Source organism: Hipposideros armiger, unplaced genomic scaffold, assembly GCF_001890085.2.
Source record: "Hipposideros armiger isolate ML-2016 unplaced genomic scaffold, ASM189008v1 scaffold_590, whole genome shotgun sequence".
NCBI classification, from domain to species: domain Eukaryota; kingdom Metazoa; phylum Chordata; class Mammalia; order Chiroptera; family Hipposideridae; genus Hipposideros; species Hipposideros armiger.
In genome coordinates this window covers 774,112-792,603 of record NW_017731940.1, presented here as the reverse complement: position 1 = coordinate 792,603, position 18,492 = coordinate 774,112, and the positions used below count along the sequence as shown (strand labels likewise).

At 47.0% G+C, this 18,492-nt stretch overlaps 1 protein-coding gene across 9 annotated transcripts in view; it reads right to left on the bottom strand.

The window, feature by feature from the left end:
* The window catches only part of ABLIM3 (actin binding LIM protein family member 3), a 105,034-nt gene that overhangs the window by 19,282 nt on the left and 67,260 nt on the right, over positions 1-18,492 (bottom strand). For all 9 annotated transcript variants that reach the window (XM_019624419.1, XM_019624422.1, XM_019624423.1 and 6 more), the window contains 2 exons: positions 6,434-6,492; positions 4,014-4,085 (listed from right to left, as the gene is read on the bottom strand). In XM_019624419.1, the coding sequence (XP_019479964.1) occupies positions 4,014-4,085; positions 6,434-6,492 (131 nt within the window). The remainder of the gene's footprint in view (positions 1-4,013; positions 4,086-6,433; positions 6,493-18,492) is intronic.

Below are 18,492 nucleotides of genomic sequence, written 5' to 3'. Positions count from 1 at the left end.
GCGGGAATGACCTTCTCATCTCCACCAAAAATAAAACTTTAGGATGGAAGACTCCCAGAACGTTAGAATAAGGCAGGTCTCAGAGGCCATCCACTCCAACAGGGCTAACCCTGACTGAGCACATATGACGTGTGCGTTCCTAGGATTGATAGGATTTATCTCCCCCAAATGTCATGATGCCTCTGTGAGGTATCAATATTATTCCCATTTCCAGTTGAGGAAACAGAGGCTCAAAAGATTCTTCAGCCTGCACCATGTAGCCAGTAGGTTTGAATCCAGCCTGAACTACACAGCCTGGGCGCTGATTCCCTTCTGACCCCACAGAGTGAGGATACCCCATTCACAGCGTCCTTGAAGAAGAAGATGAAGATGGTAAAGACAGAAATCATCATGATAGAAAACACTCGCAAACATTTGGTGAGCACTTATGAACCAGGCTCTGTCCTAAGTCCCGTACATGGATTAGCTTAGTTAATCCATCCAACTCACAACTCTAATAATAGGTACTAATATTATCCTCATTTTTGAATGCGGAAACAGGCACAGAGAAATCGATTAACTTGCCCAAGGTCGCAGCAAATAAGTAGCAAAACCTGAATTCAAACCCAGCCAAGTCTATCCCGACAGCCGGCTCTCTCCAGTGGCCTCTCCTAGTTCCCCAGGGTGGGGCGTTCACTGGCTTACAGCTGTCAAGGGCTGCACTCAGAAAGCTGCTCCTTAATCGAACTGAACCGAGCCTATATGCTTCCTGAGGAGACAGCTTGCCCTTGCACGGCCCAGTCCACATCTCATGGTTCCTGCAGCCATGTCCTTTCTGCCAGGTCTGCATCCTCCAGCTGTTCCTTTTGTGACCCGGTTTCTGCGATGGTTAACCAGGATCTGTCCCCCATAACTACTGTGGCTCACAAGGTCCTGAGGTGAGGCAAATTAAGAGAGAGGCCACTAGACAGGCGATCCAAAGAGACTGTGTTATCCTCATAAAGTTCTCCCAATGCCCCGGGGGCCAGGTGAGTCTCAGGGCCAAGGCTGCTGTACAGAGAGCAACTTTCATAAAGACCTTAGAAGTGCTGATATTTCAAACAGTTCCCAAGACCCTTCTACGATGCCATCTCTGTCCCATCCCCCTGCTGTTTGGGCACTGTGCTGTTTGTTCCCTTTGCCCCTAGGCTCACTGTCCACTCCTCCTTGGCTCGATCTAGGCTCTGAGGCCCCATGGACTGCATCACAGGCTCCCTGGCTTTCAGTTGGGTTTGGCCAATGTGGGGGCACCTGCAGAGTGGGAGGCGAGTAGACAGAGAGGCTATGTACTTGTGCCCTTGCGCCTGCCCTGCCTGGCTGTGGTTAGGCATGGCTGCTGTCTGGGGTTGCTCTTCCCCTGCTCCACCTCTTAACATCCCTTTCCTTTAGGCCGAGATTGGTGACAACTTCCTGTCCTGGTAGTCCCTGGATGCTGCACTACGTGGGTCCCCTCACCCTGCTCACACCTCTGCAAATGTTCCCTTCACAAAACCCTCCTCAGTTAAACCCTTTGAGGTGTACGTCTCATTTCTGCCAGACCCTGCCTGGGTCAGACACCCATATCTGTACCAATTTCAGAGTGTGTGGGCAAAGGGAACCTTATTAGGAGAGTCTTCTTGCTGAAGTAGCCACTGCCTTTTGTCTTGGGATGTTAGATCTTGACCTTGAGAGCTCTTGGCATCTTGAAAACTTGTCTCAATCCATCAGTATTCATCTCAGCACTACTCCAGACCTCAGAAACACTAAATTTATATTTCTTCCTGTAACTGCCTTGTTTACTGGTTAAAAATGGGTTCAACCTGTGGTTGGACAGAGGCGTCCTAACATAATTAGCCAGGAAGGAAGAAGGCGGCCATGAGAGACTGGTCCAAGTCAAGCCACCTGAGGATGAGTCTAGCAGTCAATGGGGGATGAAGCAAAGTTTGAAGGAGCCTGTTCCCTCCAGGGTCACTGATAATTCTATTTTTAACACCAAACCTCAATATTTATGAAAATTTAACCAACACTCTATCGTTCTGCTTGTTACTGCCTGCCCCAAAAGTGTTTGGATGGATTCTTCCCTGACTTTGGAAGCCACGTTTGGCATGGTCTGATGTAAAACATGGCTCACATGACATGTACAGTCATTCCCCGGGGTAGCTAAAGGTGAAGTCCCATTAAGGGGACAGCAGGAGAATACAGAAGGGGACACACATGCCTATCCTAGCTTGTGGGGTAACTGATCTCAGTGTATGAGCCCTCAGCTACAGGGCACAATGGCAGGTGTCCCAGTTGCTGTTGTTCACCTGAGGTTGAGCTGCTTCTCACAGGGGCAACTCCACACACTTTCTCCAGGACTCAGGGTGAACATGATCAGGGCCTCACTTGCTTCGCAAAGGTTAGCAGGCCCCTTAGCAGCACCGGGGAGACCAGCCAGGGATTAAGGGCATCACAGTGCAGCTCTGTGCGTCCTGAGCTTGCATACCCTGGGAACGCTCTTCTGCAGACAGGCTCACTTTCGTCAGTAACCTGCTTCTCATGGTGCAGCCCCGGAAACTAAGCTCGGGGACTGCCATCTCTCTTGTTCTGGACAGGAATCTTCAGTGAGTACAGCCTGCAATCCAAGTCGCTTGTGTTTTGCGGGAGCCACGTGGCAGTATTGACCGATATTGAAGTGGCAGTCAATGATTACTCTTACTTCACTTTTTCATTTGAACAGTCCCATCAATGGGCATTATCCAGAGATCAAGGAGGAAACTGGATGTGGGTTTAGAGGAAAATAATGATCTAGTAACGACGGGCAGGGCCCACTCAGGGCGGGCTGGTTTGAGGGCTGTCTCCAGAGCTTCCTATTAGGGTTTCAAGCTCTAGGCCATTCCCCCGACATTTTGGTCTTTTTGCTCCTTGGACTTGAGGAAGGGCTGAAACAGTCTGGAGTCAGCCAGACTGAGGTTTGCTTCCTGTCAGTCCTCCCGTTGGCTCTCCTGGTTCTCTCTGGCTCTGCCCTCCCCTCCCCCACTTCATTTACCTTCTGTTTATTGCTCAGGCTTCAGCTTAAATGTTTCTTCCTCAGATTCTTCTAATTGGCCCTAGACTGTCAGGTCGCTCTGTTCATCTGCAGTATCATCACAGCACCCTGAGCTTTTTCTCCCTAGCACTTCACAGAAGTGCAACTGATTACCGATGGGATTATGTATTCAATGTTATGCATCAGGTCGATGCAGCTCACCACCATCTCCCCGGAGTAGGGCAGAGCGCTGGCAGCATCCACACTCAGCATGCACTTGTTGACTGAAGGAACAAATGAATCAAGTACAGATCCAAGGGACCTCTGAGGTCATCTGACTCAACTCTTGTCCCTTCTGCCACATCCCTGGCGATGATGAGTGTCTCTCTGTTTGAATGCCTCTGGGAATGGGGGCTCAGATGCATGGATGAGGCTTACTCCATCCCCGGACTTCTCATGTGATTAGAAAGCCCTCCTTTAAGTTTGCAAATCCTTTATGGCCGTGTTTCCACATTCACATGGCTTCTTCCTCCTTTCTGCCTCTTTATCACACACCACCGTCTTCACACTGACATCCCACCCAATACCCACTCTGCACACCCCTCTGATCCCACATTTCTGTCTTGCCCTGTCTCAGTTAAGTAATGGGGAAGGATGTGCGTTGCACTGGTTTCCGAGCTCGTGGAGGGCTCTGGCCTTTGTTGCACTTTCTCGTGCTCCCACTAAACTCCCTATTATCCCTGTCACTTTGTGTTTACTCATCTGTGTGCTCCCTGAGGTCAGGGCCCATGTCCTCCCTGTCATCCATCCCCAACCTCCCCCCCCCGCCCCGATCCTCAGGACCTAGCACAGAGCCTAGCACATGACAGGCCACCCTAGATATCAGCAGATATCAGCAGATATCAGCTGGATGGCAACCTAGCAGCTGTCTTTGGCTGTCCTTAGAAACTCTTTAGATTCCAGGAGGGGGGACAAGCAAGTCCTTCGGTGTCTGAAAAGTGATACATACGCAGATGACTCGGTTGGGCGACCCAATGCTGGATCCTGGGGGTGAGATGGAAGTTTCGGACGTGCGCCTGTGCTGCGGGAGAGACAACGGCAGAAGGGGTGAGAAGCTGCTTCTCCGACACGGTGGGGAGGAGGACACGGGTATAAGAACGCGGCTCTTCAGGGAACGTCAGCAACAGTAGTGAAAGCACCCTCTGGCTACTTCTGTACTTTCTCTTTCTTTTCTGCCTTTTACATCAATGTCTGAGTGTGAATGAAATTGAAAGTGCACAGGACTTCAGGCTGTTGAAGTGGATATGGATTTGTTTTTTTTACATATTTGCAATTAGCCCTTTAGATAGGAAGTTACTCCTAAAACTGTTCATTTTGGGTTATTCCGGTTAATAATGTATTTACTTTAAATGAATAACATTGGTTACTACTACTCGTTTCTTAGCAGCTTGTTTATACAAAATATAAAAGTTGGTTAAACTTCTTGTAATTGTACAACGTACTGATTCTTTATAGTGTATCTATTGCAAATTACCATCAACCTAAGTGATAAGCTTTAAAAAAAAATCTCTAAGCAGCGGCAATGATGGATTAGTGGCTCCCTTCCCAGGACAACACTGTGTCAAGGTGGGTGCAGCTCAGAGAGTGGCAGCGTGTCATGGCTACAAAGTAAACCGACTGGAACCACTAGTGAACTATGTGATTTTAGGGATCTCGGATTCCTCATCTGTAAAACGAAGGGGCTGGTCTTAGGGACTGCTAAATTCACTTTCATATCACTCATCCTACAAATTAAAGCATTCGGAGTGGGGCCATATAGTAGTGTTTCCCAAATGTGGATTGTGAATTAGTGTGGCTCTGGGGAGATGAGTGTAGGTGGAACATTGGATAATACTGAGGTTCAGAATGAGAGAGTAAAATATAAAATTCTATTCTAATCCTCTCACATCAAGGAGGAAATCTTAATTCGGTGCTAATAATACATTTCAGCAACTTTCCTGACAATTGCTAAGTACCCAACGTGCACCCCCAACCCCCCTTAAACAAAGAGAGTGCACCATGATCTAGCTAGAATTTCTAAGATTTACCCTTGAGAATTATTTCATTTTCATGGAATTTATTTTATGGTTACTCTCTATTTATAGCAAGCAGTACTGGTTTTCTACTTGGTGACATAAAGTTTTATTTTAAAATAAGTTTAGTTAAGAAAAAAGTAGTGAGTTGATTTAAAGGAAAAGAAACATTTTCAGTGCATAATGATACAGGTGGCACACGGATATGGCAAAAAGTATCAGGGTTGTAGAAGGATAACGGAAATTCGAGAAATGCCACCAAAGAGGAGGAAGTTGAGGAAGAAAAGGACAAATAGGTGTTAACACCTTAAAAGGGACAGTCTTGGAAGAAACAGGGAGAAAAACTTCATGGCTCAAAAATAAGTATGCATCAGGCCGGCCGAGTGGCTCAATTGGTTAAGAGCTCGCTCAAGAGTGCGAGCTCTGAGCAACAGGGTCGCCGGTTCGATGCCTAGCCCAAGCTGAGCTGCTGCTGAGCTGCCAACAGGTGGCAGGATGGCTCAGTAAAAAAAAAAAAAGTAATCAATAGACCAGCTCTTTTGCAAAATTTGCACTAGGTGAATGATATGGCAAAGGAGACAACCTTTAACCAGCTGGTAGAAACTGTACACGTGGTATTTTTGTTGAGACTCTAGCCGGTAACTATTAATAGAGTCCTAAGGGACTAAGTTGATACCCGGGGTTCCAGAGTGTAGAGGCACCTTGGAGATTATTGAGTGCCCCCCAACACACACTCCAGGTATCCCCTCCACAGCATCCAGGACCCAGGAGTGCGGTCCTTGGATCAAGAACCCTGAGTCACATTACCTCCTGGTACCTGTCAGAGCACAGTAACTCAGAGGGACCAGGACCTCAGCTGGCCCAGCGTGTGCCTGGAGATGGCTGTGCTCCTGCCTGGCTGCATTACTGTGGGCAAATCACCGCCCTCTTTAGACAAGCAAAGCAAAGATAAAGTTCCTTGCCCCGCCTGCTGCCCCACGGGGTTAAAGAAATCAAATGAGACAGTGGCTATGAAGATGCTCTGCAAACTCTCAATTCCTATGACAGCACTGACTCCTACTATTAATAAATGACTTAGGCTGGAGTACCTCAGAGATGCTGCCATTTTGGTAAGCAAGGGTTAGGGGATAGCCTGCCCCAGCAGCACTTCGAAACTCCCATTAATACATTGCTGTATGTACAGCTTTGAAAGTGCTCTCACACGCAACATCGCCATCTCAGATGGGTGTTACCATTAAGGAAATTCAAGGCACACATTTGGGAGCATGCACACTATGGAATGAATCCCCGCTAAAGCACAGCGCCCCCAACCTGTGGCAAAAAGTAGCTGGGCTGGTAACACTACCAGCTGGCTTACCTTTAACTTCTTCTCTGCCCGGGCTGCCTGTTTGCAGATGGGATGCCAAACCTCAGAACCTAAGGGGCCAGGACAAGAACAAAGGCTCAGACCTTTCATACCCACCAGCATGCGGAGCCTCTCCCCACCGTCCACCACCATATTTACTCCCTCCACAGCTTATGTGCTGTGCTTTGTACAACAACCAGGAGGACCCCCTGGTTTTCCCAGCTCTGCTGCGACATCGATTCAATCACCCACACATTCTCTCTGCCTGTCCATTCCTCAAGATCCATGTCTCACTTGACATCTTCCTGCAACTTTCTTACCTGCCAGCTGGGAGTGACTTCTCTCTCCTCTGTGATCCATAGTTCTTTGTATCTCTCTCAACACAAATAGCCTTAAATCATAGTAGCTTGTGGATTTATCACTCCATTTAAATTACGAGCTCCTTCTGGGCAGGAGCCAAGCTTTATTCATGGCTGGATCTCCCTCAGCATCCAGCATGGGACTTTGCTCTCAGTGGAGGCTCCGTACACGTTTGTGGGGTGAATAGATGAGTGGATGATTGGCAGTGAGTGACACATAGCAGGTGGCTAATAAATATATGTTGAATGACTGAATGGCAGTGGAGGTGAAATAAAGTGACAGACCATGGTGAACTCCAGGCTTCCTTTCTCTTCAAAGACTTATGACAGTCATCAGAGCTATCACATTTAAGGGGAGGAAGTGCCATGATGTATATTCTGCCCGAGAGCACAGTCTTGACCTGCAAATTCCTAAGAGACTGCAGACTCTTCACATTTAGTATACTGTGAATGCCCTCATTTTATTGTGGGTGGGAATCCAGTTGGCCCGCCCCTAACTGAGAGGCCAATTTGGAAAGGCATGAGCAACAGGTGGCTGGTCATGTTGCGAAGGGGCCCCAAATATTACACATTCCCCAAAGAAGAGACAGGTGTCTTGGATTAGAAGAAAAAATAGGAACATATTATCCCTCTGGTGCCATTCCTCTTGTAACCAGCCCTAAAAGGAAAGGAGCCAGCAAATGGCTAGATTCCTGCGCTCCCAGATGGCATTTGTTTGTCTGACTTTGTTTTTAGAATATACTTGTCATTGTGGTTTGTTGCCTGGAACCCCTAGGACTGAAGTACTGGCTAGGCGATGGGAGTGGGGTAGGGGGTGGGAGGTGGTGTAAGATTGAACATTTAGACTGGAAAGTGCGTTGAAGAGAGGAAGTAAGGAGCCCCGGGTTCTTGTCTCTCCTCAGCCCCTAACACCTCTCCTCTGTGGGTCCCAGTTTCTTCATCTGAATACCAAGGATGTTCCTAATAATGATTCAACAGGAGTTGAATTCCTTCTCTGTAAAGTGCAATGGCTCTCAGAGCCCAGCAGAGGGACTCTGGGTCTGTGGCTGCATCCAGCAACCTCAGGGCGTGTCCACCACCAAGTGGTGGGTGGGGATCCTTGCTTTGGGGCATTATTAAGAGAGAGCATTTCCGGGTTCTCTCTGACTTGCTGCCGAATCCACCAGGAGTTGTTTACCGCTGTGGCTCTGGCAGGAAGCACATGTTACAGGTCACTGTAGGAAATGGATGAGATGGACACAGATGTTGAGGAAGGTCATGAGATTAAGCGAAAGAGGCATAGGAAAGGTGAAAGGTCGGGCAGAAGCTCTCATGGGGGGAAATGGTGTGTAAAGGGAAGGGGTCAGATGAGATGACCTCTCCATGCTACTGGTGTATCTTTTCTGAAATAAAGCTAAGCTGCAAATGGCTTCAGCGCTCTGCTTACAGGAAAGTAGGTTTTTATAAGAAGTGAGGGGGGAGAATCAAAAGGGAGAAAGAAAATATTATTAGAAAGGAAAAAAAAAATCAGAAGCTTGGAGTTGGCAGTATATCATTTAAATTAAAGAGGGAAGGAATTTGTTGGGAGTTGTCAATAAACTTAGATAAATGAACGTAAGAAAAGATGATTTGTTCAGGAAGACCCCTCTGAAATATGGTGTGCTGAGCTTCTGCGATTTGTCAATAGTGCAACAACATGACATAGACAGAAAGGCAACATCCAGAATGAAGGAGGCTGTTCTTTTCTATAGCTTTATCCCCAGAGCCTAAAACATACCTCGCTCATGTGTGTTTAATAAAGAATTGAATGAATGACTGGTTGGATCCCACCTTTGTATTGTATTTTAAAAAAAGACACAGTGATGTGAACCCAGAGGATGATGGCAACCAGGACGGAGAGGGGACCCAAAATTACGACATAAGGCAGTCTTCACCATGGAGGAGCGAGGACACAACAGAAGGGGGAAAAGGTTTTTTAAAAAAATATTTTAATATGTCTCTGTGGGAAGAAGGATTAACTCAGTCATCATGTCTTATAAAGTAGAACAAGGACCAAAGGCAGAAGTTTCAGGGAAGGAAAATTGAACGTCTGAAGATTTGAATGGGCTCAATTCTGTTAGTGAGCCCCGGAAATATTTAAGCACACATTGGGTGGGTAAATGCTCAGCAGGGATATTGTCGAGGAGATGCATCACGTGGTAGTTACACTCAGGGACAATTACTATCCCACCCAACTACGGAGATTCTACGTTGCCATCTTAACGATCTTCTCCGTATAGAAAAAATAACTACTTGACTCTATCCAAGGATCCTGACTAGAACGTAAGTTCTATAAGGAGTGGGATTCATGACCTGTTTTATCTGCAGATATAACTGCAGGGACTGCAGATTCTTAATTAGTACTCACTGAGTAAATGAATAAACAAAAGAAACATGATATTCTACTTGAGGCCCGTTGAATTCCGTAAGCTGGGCTCAGAGGTTAGGTCAAGAGGTAGAATCTAGACTCTGATTTGATGGCTCCAGTTTCAGATTGGGCGTCTGTTGAAGTGTGACTTGTGGACCCCCTGTCTAGCAGCCTGGTAAAATGCAGATTCTTGGGTCCCCAGAAGAGTCCCTGCAGTCAAGTTCCTAGAGCTAAGGCCTGGGAATCTGATTTTAACAAGCTCCCAGGTGATTTCTGCCTCTAAATTGGAGAACCACAGGGCTAACTACAAGTTAACACTCCAAATTTGTTCTTGTGGGATGTCATGGGATAAAGAAATCAATTTTATAAGACTGGACTCTAACTTCTTGTAAAAATTCAACACTTTTTTGCTTGGTAGACCCCGGGTTCCACAAGTCACACTCTCACCCTCTGAGACTGGTCACCTAGAATCCCGGGTTCTGCAGTTATAGCCTCCTGTAACAGTGATGGAAGTGAAGGATTAGCGATCTCCATGTCAGCTGACTCAGAGACAGAGATCTAAATCTCCAAAACTGCCCCTCAGCTGGTATCAAGGTTGCTTTTAATCCTTAGCAGAGGCAGCATTTAGTCTTGACTGGCTGGTTAGAGCACACCCCATTCCTGTAACATTTTGGACTTATTTAATGTTTTGGGAACCCACCCACCTCTCTGCTGGACCTTGACATTCAATTTTCCAACTCCTTTATTGTTTTGCATTAGTGGAGGTTTTAATGCCAAAGCCGGAGCAGGAGCACAGTCTTCCAGAATGCCCAGCCGGGGTTACAAACAGAGCAGTGTGGCTGAAGCTGCCCCACCACGGATTCTGTTTGGGCAGCACAGTGTTTTCTTCAGTTATTTTTGAATAGGCATGCTTTAAGGCCCTACAAGTGGCCAGTGACCCTCCCTGCTGCCTGCCAGCCTGCCCCTCTCACTCATTTAAGCAGTTTAAGCAGGCAGTTTCCAACCCCTGGTCCTAGCCAGGGTTCTCTTACAGGAGGTTTCTTCTCCAAATTTCTCTTGACCACAGTAGGGCGAGCTTTCTGAGCCCTGCCTTGATGTCGGCAGCACTACCCTGTGACACAGGCTTGCTAGGGCCTTGGAATGGCTCCTTTAAAATCCCCACCCAGATAAACAAGTATGGCATATCTGCAGAATGGAATATTATTCAGCCACGAAAAGGAAGGAAGCACCGATACACGGCACAACATGAATCTAGAAAACATGACACTCAGTGAAAGAAGCCAGACACAAAGGGCCACATACTCTATGATTCCATCTATATGAAATACTCCAAACCAGTACATCTATAGAGATAGAAAGCAGATTGGGGGTTGCCAGAGCCTTGGGGAGGCAGAATGGGGAGCAAATGCTTAATTAGGTATGGGGTGTCCTTCTGGGGTGATGCAAATGTTTTGGAACTAGACAGAGGTGGTGGTTGCACAGCATTGTGAATGTACCAAAAGCTACTGAGTTGTACATTTAAAGATGGTTAATTTATGTTAGGTGCATTTTACTTCAATAAAAATATCTTGGCCACCCCCCCCCACCAGAAGGGGGACCGCTTCTGTAGACCACAGGGTACCCTTCCCTTGTTACTAAAGGTGTCAAACTCAGCAGGAGGGCAAGAGAGAGCCCTTCTGTTGAATCTGACATGTAATATCAACAATATCGTCACTGTTATAACCTCGGGCACTAGGAAATCTTCCCCACGTATCAGGCCGGCTATGCACTATTTAATGTAATATTCTTAAGGGGTTCGAATCCTGGGTACATCACTTATGAGCTCCATTGTCTAGAGGAAGTCAGTTACCTCTCTGTGCCTTACTCTCCCCATCTATACAATGGGGATGATAATAGTACTCGCCTCACAGGTTTGTTGTGAAATTAATGAGTTAATACAGTAGTACCCCCTTATCGGTGGTTTCATTTTCTGCAGTTTCAGTTACCCGAGTTTCAACCATGCTCTGAAAATATTAAATGGAAAATTCCAGAAATAAACGATTCATAGTTTTAAATTGCGTGCCTTTCTGAGTAGTGTGATGAAATCTCATGCTGTCCCACTCCATCCCCGCTCAGAACGTGAATCATCCCTTTGTCCAGCGTATCCATATTGTATACACGACCTGCCCATTAGTTACTTAGTAGCCAGCCGTCTTGGTTATCAGATCAACTGTCACAGTAACTCAGTGCTTATGTTCAAGTAACCCTGATTTTACTTAATAATGGTCCCAAAGCACAAGGGTAGTGATGCTGGCAATTCAGATATGCCAAAGAGAAGCTGGAAAGTGCTTCCTTTAAGTGAAAAGGTGAAAGTTCTCTACTTAACAAGGCATTTTAGCACCTCACATTATCACAAAAATAAGGGTGAGTACAGTACAGAGAGAGAGTGAGAGAGAGAGAGAGAGAGAGAGAGAGGCCACATTCACATAATGTATATTATAGTATATTGTTATAATTACTGTATTTTATTTTTACTTATTGTGATTAACCCCTTACTATGCTTAATATATAATTTAAAGTTCACCATAGGCTTGCACGTATAGGAAAAAACACAGTATATATAGGGTTAGTACTGTTGGCGGTTTCAGGCATCCACTGGGCATTTTGGAACATGTCCCCTGCAGATAAGGGGGGACCACTGGACACTTAGAAGGCTGTCTGCCTAGAGTAGGCACTATGTAAGAGCTAGTTATTATTATTACTATCTCCCCTCCCCTACTGAAAAGAAAATCTGTTTTCCAGGGTGCAGTTTGGGGGGAGGGGGAAGGAGTAAGGAGAGACTTGCGGGGTGCGGGGGCGGGGGAGGCAGTGTTTACTCTTCTACTCTTGGCGCTGGGGCCAGGGGCCAGGTGCGCGAGGGGCACGCAGCAGGCCCAGGACTGGCTGCGCAGGTGGAGTCACAGAGCAGCAGCCTGGCTTGGCTGCCAGTGCGCCCTTCTGGGAGGTTGGGATTGTGCCCAGGGACGAGAGCCCCTCGGGAGAAGTGGAAAAGACCAATTTGCCTGGAGCTGACAATGATCAAGTGGGTGCGACGCTTAATAAAGAGGCCGAGGGACAAATGTGCTTTGCTACCATGAAGCTGGTTACCATGGAGGGTATCCAGTGGGGTGAGGAATGGGGAATGGCAGTGCTGAGGGGCCGAGGAATTCACAGTAAATAATAACTGCAGAATGACAGGACCGCGATTAAAACGTGTTGAGTGCTTAGGATGTGTTAGACACTTAGTATTTTAATTATTCTTAGTGATGTTCTTATAACTCATATTTAGACAGTGCCTGTGCCAGGCCTCATGCTACCCACTTTATAACAATAGTACTTAACTAAAATAATAATGATAACTAATAATGATAGTAAACAATAATGATTAATAATGATAACATTTATGAGCACATAATGCTGAGCCCTCAGCTAAGTATTATTAATAAAGATGATAATATTGACGATAGCCAGCATTTATTAGTGCATGGCATCATGGGGAATGGCCGTTTCTACATTACTGGGTGTTTATCATGAGCTCAGGCTGGCAGAGCCGGTGGTGCCAGGATCTGTGCTAAGCCCATACCATGCATTCACTCCTTTAATCCTCACGACAGCTGGGTGAGGTGGGGCCTATTGTTATCCCTGTTTTCAGATGGGGAAATTGGGGTTTAGGGAGTTTAGATGCCTTGCCGACCTGTGTGTCACTGTGTCCCCACCCTGGCCTGGGTGTGGGCATGTGACCAAGTCAGGCTCCTTGGAGTTTCTCCAGGGCTTCTCCGCTGAACCTTGGAGGGAATACTGCCCCTCTGTGCCTGCGGTTGCCAAGGGCTGGCCGTGATCTCCTTCTCCTGACACGGAGGCAGCTAGTCCGGGGCAGGAGAGGGTGAGGCCACACACAGAAAGCAGCAGGGAGAAGAACCCCCTGCTGACACCCATGGGCCCCTCAACCCAGCTGCACTGCTCCTAGACGCTCGTCAGCTCTGTGAGCGGATCAGTCCTCTCTTGCGTAATGTAGTTTGAGTTGAGTTTCTGCCACCTAAAAAGTCCAGACTAATAAAACATCTCACTGAGCTAAAAACGCGAGCATCTGACAAGTTCTTGACTTGCCCGGCAGGCAATTTTATTTGCCAGAAAATAGAGGAAGCGACCAGGGAAATTGCTACTCTGGACCTAATTCTGACCAACATGGACAGATGGGCTGGTGAAGTGGATGTGACATGTAACTGGTGAGAAAATGGCCACATCATCTTGAGTTTGTGGTGACTTGAGAGGAGCAAGTTGGGAACAGAATCTAAAATACAAACTTTAAACTACTATGCTATACTGTCTATAGGACTCAAGATGTTTGGTAACCCTAAAAATCTAAAAAAACAAGAAATTGCAGCTCATCAAAAATTAACATGTGCTCTAGTTAAAATGAAACTACGCGTAGTAGAGTCACACTTTAGGAAATATCAATTTAGCACAGTAGCAGGATATGCTTGAAGAGTCTAAAATTATGTAGCAGGATTGGGGAAACATAAGATTTAAAGTTTTTAAGCATAACTCCTACAACCTAAGCTGTCAGCAGAGGGATCCAATTTAAAATAACGCTAAACTACTAAATCATAGCCACGATTATTACGTTAGCGCCTTTTAAAGTGTGGTTTGATGAAAGATGTAGATGACGACTGAGGGCTGGTGCTCCACAATCCAAAACAAGTGACTCCTCTCCTGAGCATCTGTTAGCTCAGTGCTCCTCTCTCTCCTATGGTACTTGTCAGAGCACAGTGAGGCCTCAGCTCAATATCAACGGCATTCCCAGCTATGCCAGAAAGATACACCTCCTGGTACCAAGGCCTTGTATCATCAGAACTGAAAAAAAAAAGTGTGTTCTGAAATAGACTCAGTCATACAAGAGAAGGGTGTGGTGTAATTATCAAAGCGAGCTTTCAGGGCTCCGTTTTGGATTGTGTTAACACAGAATTAAGGCCTTTCCCTTTATTTTGGGCCACAGACACCTCTGAAAATTTGATGAAAACTACAGACCTTCTCCTTAAAGAAACACACCTACAAGCAAACTTTGGCAAGCAATTTTAGGGGATACATCGAATTCGGAAGTCCACCTTGAACCTCAGATTAAGAATTCAAATCATAAGTGAAAGACAGTTTGTTTGCCTTAAACAAACCCTAGCGAGACAGGCTAGCTAACCTTGGCCCAGAGACATCACCTCTCTAAACTTTCTTTTTCTCTAAAATGCAGATAGCAGCTGACTTTTGGTTCATAGGGTTGTGACAACACGATGGGATATTGCATTTAAGACTCTTAGTATAGTGCTTGGAACATAGTAAGTACTCAATAAATATCAGCTGATGACATTTTATTTATATATCTATTATTATTATTATTGGCAGGACCTATGATTTATTGTTGTTGTTACTTATTATTACTATTAGCAGGACCTGTATTGCCTTAGTAGAGCAGGGTTTATCTTAGGATTTCATAAATGATTTCCTGCCTAGCCTTGTGGGCTTAGTTAAATATACAAGTGATAACAGGGACCTGTTTAAAAATGTGCAGCTGAACTCCTGTGTTTCCGATGTTATTCCCTGTCTCAGGCTCTCGCAACATCGGAGTATTTAGTGTAGACAGGAGGAAAGGAAAAAAGTCTTATCTTTCCTTTTTCCTGGGTACAGGCACATTTAGAACAGGAGCAAAATCTATCCCATGAACCACATTTTGGGTTTAGAAAAACTCCCACTGGCCCAGCAACTATAACCTTTGTGATTTCAGTATAAGTTTTGCCCTGAACTAGCAGCATTTTGGCTATCATTTTGCTACTCAAAATCAGTGACCTCATTCCCTGGTGCAGCCCAAACGAAGGGTTTGGACAACAAACAGATTAGAAATCTGGCATCTTTGTAAAAACAGTGAAAAGACTGAATGCACACAGAACTTCAATAAAAGAAATCTTGCCCTTGTCTCCTGGGGCCTTGGAAGTTCTCATCCACACAGACGTCAGACTTCTCTCAATTAGAGCCCATCAGAAAGCCATCAACACAGCAATTAGAACACAAACTGGTCAAAAGCACCTCCCGAGGCCCCCTCTGCGAGTACCACGCATTCTGTCCAACAAGGATGGGCTTATACACTTCGCAGGCTTCCTAACACTCTCTCGTGTGTGTTGCTTTGTGGGGCACTTAGCACCCTCATATTCAGGGGAATATTCATGAGAACCTTGTGGAGTGTGCTTGCTTTCTGAGTACCAGGTATGGGGCTTGCCTCAGTTTCTCCACCATGCAGTGCTTCCTCCTGCTGTGGGCCTTGGCACCTGCTATTCTCTCTGCCTCCACCAACTTCCCTCCCTCTTCACCCTTCCACCTCCTCACTTGCAAGATCTTGACAAGATCGGGAGCCTTATAACGCACTCCATTGTTCCCAAACTTCCCCTTCACAGCACTTATCACAACTTGTCACTGAATCTTTGCACTTCGGTTTGATTAAAGTCAGTCTCCCACTCCTGACAGTAAACTCCATCTCGGAAGCAGGCACCCCTGCCTTGGTCATTTCTGAGTGCCCAGCACATCAGAGATCCTGCCACAGAGCAGTGCCTCAGTGTGAATGTGTGAGTGAAAGACAGTGTAATCATCCTGGTTTTATAGGTGAAGGAAGAGACCCAGAGAAGGCATCACTTCTCAAAGTCACAGCCCGTTAGTGGAAGTGCTGACCCTTGAACCCAGAACTCCTGGCTGTAAGCCAGTTCTCACCACACCTGTGCTGCCTGGGAGGACAGTTTTCCTGCCATTTCTGGGGTATATCATTTCAAGTTCTGGTGTCCCCGCACAGGGAAGGTGTCCAAGGCAATCACAGGCCCACTCTCGGTGGTAGCAGAACCCCCTGTTGGCTGCCACCCCAAGACGCCCACAGCCCGGGTTGACATGACTAACATCGGTTGGTCTGGAACCCCTCATTCCAGGATCACTCTGCATCTCTCAAGGCAGGTCCTTGAAGGCCCTGCAATTACTCCCACTCTCCCAGGAGCCAGGAGGGGAAGGATGGGGATAATTAAGGAGGAGGGTGACAGGCCGTTCTTCGTCACCAAGAATATCTCCCACCTCCTGGGGCATTTGTGCCCTGGGTCTGATTGTGCATCCTCTCTCATGATCACAAAGCTGGTCGCTTCATTGCTTAACTCTTTCAGCGTTCTGTGAAGTTCTGGGCAGAAGCAGGGCGTGGAAGATGCTGAGACCTGAGGATGGGAGCTCCGTGAGAGCCGGGCACTGCTCTGACTCACTCACTCCCTCACCTCCAGTTGTTAGGACAGCCCTGGACACACAGGCAGTGCTCTATAGGTATTTGTTAAATGAGTGAAGTAAAAGCTCACCTTGTGTCAGGAACTTACTCTACCTCTATATTACAGGGACTGTTAAAAGCTGATTTAACAGGCTAAGCAACCGAGGCTCAGAGAGTTAAGAGACTCACCAAAGCTCAAAATTGAGTAAGCAGTGGAGCCAGGATTGAAAGCACCAAATGGGGAAAGGTTAGGATTGGCAATTCAGGCAGGAAGGTAAAGATGTTGGTTATTCTAGAGATGTGAATGTAAGGGCAGTTTCGACATGAGGACATGTGTTCACCAGGGAAAGAAGAGGGAGAGGAAATGCAACACATTTTCAAGCCAGATTCCCAAGGTGGTCAGGGTCCATGAGGACGTTGTGTAGTGTGTGGAGACTCAGGTGGGCTTCCCTGCATGTAACAGGAACCCTGGCACCGAGGGATCGATGCTCATGGGGAGGGGGACGTTCTAGTTTTTGCAGGGATCTGAGTAGCAGGCAGGACCTGGATCCCAGGAGGTGAGGTGCAGAGAGCCCCGGAGTGGGAGTCATAAGGCCAGCCCTGCTCTGCCCCTGCACACTCTGGTTCCCACACAAGTCTCTCCTTCTCTCTGGGCCTCACTTTCCCCATCTATATAATGGGGGCTGTTACTTTACAGTTTAGTATGACCTCTGGGATCCTCCCACCTCTAACACCTGTGTGACTGACTATACATACACATAAGTATTTGTAGAGTCACAGCATCTTAGAAATGGTCACGTAGCCTAATCCCACATAGGAGTTCCTGCTCCAGCATTCGAGCAAATGGTAAGAAACTCTGTTGAATAGCTCTAGGCCTGTGGTTCTTAAAGGAGGATGATTTTGCGTCCAGGGGACACATAGCAATGTCTGAGATATTTTTGGTTGTCACAGTGGCAAAGGGGTATGTTATTGGCATCTCGTTGATAGAGGCCAGGGATGCTACTAAACACCCTGCAATGTACAGGACAGTCCCTACACCAAAGGATTATCTGGCCTAAAATGTCAATAGTGCCAGGATTGAGAAACCCTGCTGTGGGCAAAGGCACTCATTTCATCTTGCGGGACGTCCTGGCCCTGGGCACTTGTGGCCACGGCAAGCTTGATAAGAAGACACACTCCCTGGAACTGCCTCCCTTAGTTCTGCTTTGTAGGGAAACTGGAAGGAAGAGCCTTCACTCTTCCCTAAGACAGCTATGCAAACATCTGGCCAATCCTAGCGATTCAGCTAACAAGGATCCCCTGCAGAGTGAATACTTGTGGGGCCAATGTCAGGGCTGAGGCCAACGTCAGGAGCAAAGGTCCTCAGGGAGCAGGCCAAGACTCCAGCGCAAGGTGGAGGGGACTGGGTGCAAACCGAGGGCTGTGAGGACTCAGGGAGGAGGGAGTGAAAGTTGTGGGTGAGTTTGCGGGGCTCGAAAGGAGATGATGAAGTGGGTAGTGACTAAACTGGGCTTAGAATGATAGGATTTGCAAAGGAGGGCATGGGAAGACAAGTGTTCTTATTGAAGACAGGGTATGCGAACAAAACCCAGAGGCATGAGGGCCATTTGTTCATGTGAGGTGCCGAACACCGTTCTGGTCAAAGGTCTGCCCCTGCCCTCTGACCTCTGCGCCCCAGCCATACTGGCTCCCCTTCGTCTCCCACACTTGCCATTTCTTTGCCCACCTCAGTTTCTGTCCCCTCAGGCTGGCACAGCCCATCCGTCCTCTCTGCCCAGTTAATGCCCACTCACCCTTTCGGATCCCAGAGAGCCTTCCCTGATGCCCCTCCCCACCCTGTTATGTGCTCTCACAGTTCCATACTCTCTCCCTCGTAAAACATCACAGTTGACAGTTATTTGTGTGATTATGGACTACAGTCTATCTCCCCCACTGGACTGTAGGGCAATGGGGGGATGGCTGTGGTTGGAACTCCCTGTCCCCCGGCACAGAGCCTGCACATGGTAGGGGCTCAAGAAATAGTTGTTGAATGGAT